Source organism: Seriola dumerili, unplaced genomic scaffold (genome assembly GCF_002260705.1).
Source record: "Seriola dumerili isolate Sdu_G_001 unplaced genomic scaffold, Sdu_1.0 BDQW01000052.1, whole genome shotgun sequence".
In the NCBI taxonomy this organism is placed as follows: domain Eukaryota; kingdom Metazoa; phylum Chordata; class Actinopteri; order Carangiformes; family Carangidae; genus Seriola; species Seriola dumerili.
The window spans coordinates 10,934,264-10,943,382 of record NW_019174307.1 but is presented as its reverse complement, the minus strand read 5'-3'; the positions used below and the strand labels follow the sequence as shown (position 1 = coordinate 10,943,382).

The window sequence follows — 9,119 nt, the reverse complement described above, 5'->3', positions numbered from 1 at the left end:
CAAAAAGGTCAGCATCTCTGTTTCATCGATGATGATCACTGAACCAGAAATTAAACACCATAGCGCAGTATAACACCATGGCGTCACATGTCAAATGCATTGCGGCTCCACCTGGTCTTCTTATCTTTAATGAGTCTGAGATCGTATATGAAATACACAATATATAACATAAATTGTCAGGACGTCGCTTTTAATCACAGTGATGATTCTATAGATTTTTTGTACAGGACAAATAAACCTCACATTTAACAGAGGATCATTCAGATCTGAGTCGAGCTGTAAGACAGACACACATTTTGGACAAAAGCTCATTTTCTTATATGTTGACCATCTTAAATTTACCATAGAGGATTATTCAGATCTATGAATGGACAAACAAGAGAAGAGTCTAACAAAGGCCTTATTTGTTGGTGGCTGATGAGTGGAATTTGAGCTCAAGCCCCAAGGCTATCTGAAAACATTCCACTAATAGAGCGCTCTGTAATTGTACCAATTCACAGAAAGACAAAGGAACCTATGCACGTTGTATTTGAATTTCTATGCAGGTGGAATAAAGGACAAGGTTTTATTGTAGAAACCAAAAGATCATTATGCTAATATTCTTGCCTAAAATGGTACATAACTTGGTCTATAACTTTTCCAGAGAAATCTGGAAATTATTTTACACTTAAACACAGCAACACAAACTGTGCAGACTATTTCATTATGTTGTTATTACTATATCCAATACTAAAATGCTTTTGTTCATTTAATATGGTTCAAAAATCCTTGTATCCCTGCATTTCTCTATGTCAGTAAGTGATATATTAATGGAATTCCTTATACAGAAATAGCATGGTTTTTCTCAGACTGTTTTAAGCACTGTACTGTATGTAGATAATCATCTTGAATGGTTTCCATTGTATAAAATACCTGGTGCTCAGCAATCTCAAGTACACTTTGCAAGTAGCACTTCTTTGATTGTCCAAAGTGGCACATTGTTCAGAGAGGATTAACAGTAATAGAGGAATCTCACTCAAAAGGCTGTGTGCAATTTTGTTATTGACAAAGTGTGCCTTGAGTGTTAATGAACTCTACTGAATGATTTTACAAAAACCATTATCCTGATACTCGCACTGCAATGTCAGTAAATGCTGTGAGTTTTTTTCTTCATCTTTTTTTTTGCCAGACAATGCACTGCGAGTTTCTGTTGCCTGAATACAGTTTTGTTTGTTTTAAAGATAACAGTTTTCTCAGGGATAATGTGGAAAAAAAAAGTCATATTCAACAGTTTGTATAAAGGTATTTTAGTGTAGTAATAATAAGAGGGGCGGTGGGGCAGGGATGTTTAAGGCTTTTCCTGGAAAAATAATTTTCCACTCAAAACCTCTGCTTTTGCATTGCACCCACCTACACACCTAAGAAAACAGCTGCTGACCTAGAACATAGTGGGTGACTAATACTTGAGAATGTAGAGCATTAGTCAGTGAGACTTAGCTTTGATATCCTCAAGAATGTCAACTCCTACATTTTCTTTTGTTCATCCAGATTTCAAATAAATAAGGTTTTCTTTTATATGGAAGATATAACTCTAAATGTAGAAATCATCATTGTACTGTGATGATAGAATTTGTTTTCATGCTTTGTTTTCTGTAGGTTAATGAGCCTCTGTGCTCCAGCACAGTATGGCCACCATATTTGTCTGCTCTGGCTTTTTTCCTCATAGCTTTTTTTCTTAATCATTAGCTTGGATAGTTGACAACCATGTGAGCCATAGCATAGATCTCTTTGACTAAAACCTTGTAAATTAACACAATTAGTGCAGCATCATCCTGCTAATTAGCTCCTGGTGTCTAGTGTGGCGGGTGGGGAAGTAGCTAGGAGGGAGTCGGAAGGGAATCTGCTTTGGCTCTGGACAGTCGGCGTTTGTTGTCGAAATCCTGTGATATGGATTTAACCTACTGAAATTTAAAGTATAGCAGTGCTTTGCAAAGGCAAGGGCCATTGTAACAGGGAACAGGGAAGGCTTGGTTAAATACATCTGCTCTCGTATCATCTTGTAGCTTTTGGTGAGATTAGTGTTGATGTAAGATGTGTGAGGCTCAGCACACTATCTCTGATTGTTTTGAGCCATAATCTCTCTAATAGTCTACATTCTTTGGGGGTATAGTACATCCTCTGATAATCCCAAACAGAGTAAAAGATGACAGCATGTGTAAAAACTTTTATTTGCAGATTGACTTTAGGATTTAACTTGATTATTTATGTCATTCACACCCTTAAGGCCATATAGAGAGGCTGCGGAGAAAAAGACAAGTGAAGCATGTTTTTTTTTTTTCTCTCCTCCCTCACTCTGTGGACTAGGAAGCAGTAGGCAGACTGGATGTGGATGTAATTCATGCTGGGCTGAGGGGTTTGTGTGATGAAAGCAACAGAGCGCTGCCAAGGAAGATTGCTTTGCTGCTCTCCTCCAAGCAGATTTGAAACTGTCTCAGAATGCCTCAGATGAGAGTTGGATTATAGACTGACCCGCAATGTCGGTGTCATTCTGCTCTGTGTTGGGTGGATTATACCACGCTAACCAGGTGTTAGATCCCACATCCTCATCCTGACCATGATGTGTGTTCAGTTGGTGTTGTCTGTTTGTCTTATAGGAGACATGTGGGCATTATGGTGCAAGTTGTATTAAAACACATTTTCTGGAAGAAAATGGGAAAAACTGTTTTAATATTTTTTTCTTTTTTCTTTATAATTTCCCACCTTTTCCTCACCTATGCAATTAGAAAAAAACAAGCAATTCTTGCATAATGAACCATTTACCAGTGTTTGAATTATTTTCTATTTGAACATTGTAGAATTTAGGAATATCAGAATATATATTTTTAATGCTTGAATGATAATTACTTATAATTTATTGCTTATTTTGACATATTTCTCCCTTATGCGGAAAATCTAGGTCTAAAGATGCAGTGGACCCCAGAGCACACACAATGGGCAGAGCAACACTTTGACATCTCATCTACTACCCGCTCGCCAGCACACAAAGTAGAAGCCTACCGGGGGCACTTACAGCGAACGTACCAGTATGCGTGGGCAAACGATGACATCTCTGCACTGACTGCCTCCAATCTGTTAAAGAAATATGCAGAGAAGTACTCTGGGATCCTAGAGGGCCCAAATGAAAGAGCCCTGCTGTGTTCCTACTCTGATAGCAGCACTGGACTCATGAATGGACGAAAGTCAGAGAATGAGTCCTGGCAGGAGGGGATTTACCCAATGAACTGTGCTCCAGATGTTATATCTGTGAGCAAAGCTGGAATGACAGCTGCCCTACCCCCTACAGATGTGTCGGCTAGCATAGGCAGCTCCCCAGGGGTGGCCAGCAGCTTGTCTGAGCCTAGCTATTCCAGCAGTAACTGTGGGAGCCACACAGCCACTACTCTCCACTCGGGCCTCCCCTCTCAGGAATATACTGCCAGCTACAACGCCTCCTACCTACATTCTAGCTACAGCAGCCAGAATACCCCAGCCCTCCCCTCCCCACATCCATCTCCTTTGCACAGTGCTGGGCTCTTACAACCGCCACCCCCACCTCCTCCTCCTACCTTAGTGCCGAGCTACAACACCGGGTCTCCAAACCTTCCAAACTACAATTATCCTCCAACAGGGTATCCTTCTCAGACTGCTGTTGGCCCAGGTTACAGCCCTGGGGGAGCACCCCCTCCTTCTGCTTATCTGCCGTCCGGTATTGCAGCTCCTACACCAATCCCTCCCTCCACACTGCCTGGCTACACCTACCAGTCCCATAATCATACGCCAATTGCACCAACACCTTTGAATGGCAGCACGTCCAACTCATTAAAACGAAAAGCTTTCTACATGAGTGGACATGGAGATATGGACTCTAGCTATGGTAATTTCAACTACAACCAACAGCGCTCTTCACAGAGCCCGATGTACAGAATAACAGACAGCAGCGTCTCAGACTCAAACAGGGGAAATGGCTTTGAGAGAAATGCAGAGGCTTCGTCTTTAGCGTTTAAACCAACCAAACAGCCAATGTCCTCTGATCAGCAAAGAAAATTTAACATGCACTCTGGCAGAGCACTAACTCCTCCCTCCTATGGATCAACCAAAAGCTCTGTGGGTGATCTCAGAACTGGTGAGCCCTACAGCAAGTTTGGATCTCCCATCATGAGTGAGCAAACTGAAGAGCACAGACAGCACCTCTCTCACTCCCTAACAGGGCCTGACCTTGGTACGGCTACCTCGTCCATCCATGCTGCGGAGGAGCAACTGAAGAACAGTGATTCCAACCTGGTGGAGATGGTGACCACGGAAATCCTTCAGCAGGGCCCTCCGGTGGACTGGAGTGACATCGCAGGTCTGGAAATGGTCAAAGCAGCAATTAAAGAGGAGATACTATGGCCCATTTTAAGGCCAGACATGTTTAGTGGACTTGCCACATTACCTCGAAGCCTCCTTTTATTTGGACCTCAGGGAACTGGTAGAACGCTGCTGGCGCGCTGCATGGCCAGCCAACTGGGGGCTGCCTTCTTGCGACTCAGCAGCTCAGGTCTGGTGACGAAGTGGCTAGGGGAAGGCGACAAGATCATCCAGGCTTCTTTCCTGGTGGCCCGGTGTCGCCAGCCGGCGGTGGTGTTCATCAGCGAAGTGGACCTGCTGCTGTCAGCCCAGCTCAGCGAGGAGAGCCCTGTGAATCGCCTCAAGGCTGAGCTCCTCATGCAGCTTGACAGTATTCTGACCTCTGCTGAGGACCATGTCCTCGTGGTGTGCTCCACCAATAAGCCTGAAGAGATCCCAGAGTCCCTACGGAGGTACTTTACCAAGCGACTGCTCATCCCCTTGCCTGATGGGACAGCACGACACCAGATAATCAGCCAACTGCTCTCACAGAACAACTACTGTCTTAGTGACAAAGAGATGTCACTGCTGGTTCAGAGGACAGAGGGCTTTTCTGGACTGGACGTGGCCCAGCTGTGTCAAGAGGCTGTAGTAGGTCCTCTTCATGGCATTCCTGGTACTGACTTGTCAAGTATCCATCCCAGTCAGATGAGACCGGTCTCCTACCAAGACTTTGACAATGTGTTCTGCAAATTTCAGCCTAGCATATCACAAAAAGAACTTGACATGTACACTGAGTGGAATAAAATGTTTGGTTGTAGTCAATGAAAGAGACCCATCAAACACAATTTCTTTAAACCCAGTAATTAAATACAAATATGATTTGGCCTTCAGTGAAGAGGAAAAATATCAAACAATGGTGACATGAACATGTTATACACAGCAAAGGGATTGTCCTTGAAAGACAGAGGACGACAGTCTGGACATCACACATTGGTAACTATTAATTAAATGCTTTATATGGCTGAAGCCATGTACTCACTAAAGTTCAAACAACTTGTAGAAGACGCCCCCTCTTTTTGTATATACATATGTGTGTATATATATACATATATATATATATATATGTACATATATATATATGTATATATATATGTGTGTGTATGTATATATATATATATATATATATATATACTATTCTGCTGATCTTGAGATTTAGTTGCTATCAAGTGCCTGAGGTGGTGCTGTTTAAGTTGGGTTTTTTTGTTTTTTTTTGCCTCACAATCTTCATTGGTGACATGTGGTAATATAAAAAAGCTTTAAAATGAGACAAAAAACTTTCCATTTCCATTTGAGCAGTGTTCTACAGCTGTGTCAGTTTCGTGGTCTCTGTGAACAGTTGTGGTTAATTTGAGGTAAATTAAATTTATTGGCATAATTTCAGTTGGGCTTCATTACCTTACACAGGTTTTATGTGTGTGTAAATCATTTAATTACAATAACACTGACATTGAACTTGTTTGCTAGATTACGTGATTTGTTTTCTGGCAAACTTGAGGTGAATTTGGTTTGCTTAACTAGCCTCTCCACTATCGATGAATTTAAAAAAAATATATATTATTTTACAATGTGACTTCAATTTAAACAATAAATTACTATGTAATTGCTGTTAAAATATTGTTACAGTAGTAATTCACAGTGTTTCGCATAAATGTAAAATTCTACCATTTTTTTCTTTCGATGTTCTCTATTTGAAAACTCAGGAAAGTGATAATGACATGTATCGTACCTCATAAGCTTGTGTCGAAGCACTACACACTACAAGAGCATTTGGCTTGCATTTGAAATTCCATCATCAAACCATGAAAGGCTATATAATACCTCAAAAAGCTCAAAATGAAATTAGAAGGTTCCTACAATGAATGTATGAGAGTAATTCTGGTTTATTTGCAAGAGACAAAAAAAAAGTTATTTTGGGGGGTTCTTTACATTTGGATTTGTCTGAAATAGAAAGTTGTAGTACGATTGGAGATTTGCCTTTGAAAAGAATCAGAACCATAATGTATGTGTCAGTTGTAGCCTTGAGGCCATTTCTGTTTGGAACACAGTTTTTATTTCCTGTTGGGTAAAAATCTTCATTTCCATCATTTACAATGATCCTGTTCCTTAGTTCGCTGTTTGGAGACACAACTGTTCAGCTTGTGGTGACGCAGAGTGGAGAGAGATTTGAGAAGTGCAGACAAATATCTTGGGGTTGAGGAAGACAACTGCCCTGAGCTGTTTCATTCCATCCTGCTGCTGTTTTATCATTAATAAGACCTAAGGATTATGTATAGCCTAAGTTCCTTTCTACCTCAGTTTGTTCGTTATCTCTGAAAGGCAAATTCATGAAGACAGCGAAATGTCAGCACCTATTCTGCTTGTTTGATGCGGAAACCTTTTGAGAGAAACAGTGTTGTGCTGTTTGCAAAATCTATTAGCTTTACATTTTGATAACTCCCAAGAACCCTGTTTCTCACCACATAATGCACTTAAAGGGGAATACCACTGAATGTCAGGTTTGGTATACACTATGCCTTTGCCTTAGGACAATTTGGTCTGTGTTAGCTAACATCCACCAGTGGATAATGTTGCTATAACTTCTTTTGCCCCTGAATCTGTGATGTCAACTAGAGAATCTAAATGTGAAAGCATCCACAGTGATGTTATGTACATATTTTCTGGCCAATTACATTAGTTTAACATGAGGTATACGGAAAAATTGGTTTGACCTTTGTGGGCCATAACTGTAACATTCATGAATTGAGTGGCATTCCTTTTTAAGAACATGTCTTAAAGGCTCGTCTCACAAGATCTGTACACAAAATGCAACTGTTATTTTACCGTTTGTCATCGTCACGTTTAAACTGTTACCGTGTTATTAATCACTATTGGCTGCCATTAATCAGTACATTTCCATGCAGCATTTCTAACAATGAAAAAAGCAGGTCTGACAGCTGAATTGGCAAGTAAAAGTATTGAATGTATTATGTCCTCTGAGCAGTAAGGAAAGCAAAGCACTTGCACATTGAAAAATGCCACTAAAGTAGAAAGCACTGTATGTGTATAATACTGCAGAGGTATTAAAGGACCTTGTGTTTCTTTTCATAGGAGGTCCCCTCATGTTTGTTATCTATTGCACATGTTTATCCTGTTTCTTTTTTTTTTCTTCTTCTTCTTCTTTTTTTTTAGACAGTGTGCGTATTGATTCACTGCCACCTGCTTTGGAATCATTAACTCCTCCAGACCTGAATCAGGATGTTTACATCCAAGACAATAACAGAAAACACTTCTCAGCAGCACGGAAAGCTAGCAAGCTTGCCAACAGTAATATCTTGTTGTGGTTTCACACTATCTGTGTTATATATTTATAGATGTTAACTGCAGTCATAAGATGGATGGCGTTTTCAGTGAATGCGCACAAACTTACATTCATGGGTAAAATAGTAACCCAACCCCAAACCATTTGATTTACCTAGAAGCATCATCATTTCATTTGTTCAGTTAGAAAACATTCACCACATGAGACATTTTGTTGATGTGTTGTACATGTAACTGAATAGACAACAGTGTTAATATGTGTGTTTGCTTTTAAGAATTGTTTTTCTGTTGTGTCAAGTATAATCAAAAAAACATGTAGTTACATAAAATTAGACTAATATTCATGTGAAACACATTTTTTAAAAACTGATTTTACTGTTTTCACTGGATGAAATGAAGGAAATGAACAGAAAACTTCAAAACTGCAGCGCTCCCCTTAAATATTATGTCATTAATTATTGCACTTTGATGTGTTTATTAATAGATTTTTCTTTTCTTTTTTTTTTCCTTGAAGCCAAAGCAAATCATCTTTCTTTTGACAGTGTTATGAATTTCATTGTCCTTAATGCCACAATGTAAACTGTGGATATTTTTAATTGGAAATTTTAGAGCACTCTCACTGGGCAATGTCAAGTTATTGTATCACAGTATGTCAGATATTTTCAGGAGACGTGAGTTTTGTTAAACATCAGTACTTTTTTACCCTCTCTGAGTTAATGAACAGTCATTCACCTCTGCCTGGAGTACTCGTAGACACATGACTAATTTGTTTATCTTTAGAATAAAATGCAACACAGATATCAGCAGAAAATGTCACCTACCACACAGACGTATTGTCACACTGGAATATAATTGTTTCTGTGTCCGTGATTGCTAATTTTAAGAAGTCATTTTGTTCATGGCTAGGTTTTTGACAAGACGATAAGAAGCCCTAAGTGCCATTAACAAGCACAAATCTCACAAGTTTAAGAGGTCGACTGTTCATGAACTTAGAGAGAAATGTGTGTTAAAAAGGCAGAAATGTTCCACTCGCATTAAGTACTACTTATAATCACTTAGACAATAATAGATCTTGTCACATATTTGCTTCTTCTTCTTTTTTTTTTCTTTTCTTTTTTTTCTTTTTTTTTTTTTACTGTCTCCCAAACAGTGAAACAGAGCACAGTGTAACACAAGGCACATGGATGAAAAGTTACTGTACATTTGTATGTTTTTTAATTTTCATCCGAGCTACACAGTAAAAAGACGTACAGCAAGATCTGACATGAGGAAAACTATTCTACACTTGTGTGTATATTTAACGTGCTGTAGATGTTATCATTAAAAATAGTCATTCATTATTGAGGGTGATGTGATGAAAGGGCCTACAGTCACAAACAACACTTGAGCAGAACCTTTGATAAGCACATCGAGTC

At 39.5% G+C, this 9,119-nt stretch overlaps 1 protein-coding gene across 1 annotated transcript; it reads left to right on the top strand.

Moving 5' to 3' along the window:
- Nucleotides 1–2,935: 2,935 nt before the first annotated feature.
- fign (fidgetin, microtubule severing factor) lies at nt 2,936–5,172 on the top strand. Its single transcript, XM_022741207.1, has one exon. The coding sequence runs from the start codon at nt 2,944–2,946 to the stop codon at nt 5,170–5,172; it is 2,229 nt and encodes a 742-aa protein (XP_022596928.1). The 5' UTR covers nt 2,936–2,943.
- The last annotated feature ends 3,947 nt before the right edge of the window (nt 5,173–9,119 follow it).

Coding starts and splice junctions, on each gene's coding strand:
- fign (XM_022741207.1), top strand. CDS start 2,944: ATGCAGTGGACCCCAGAGCACACACAATGGGCAGAGCAACACTTTGAC.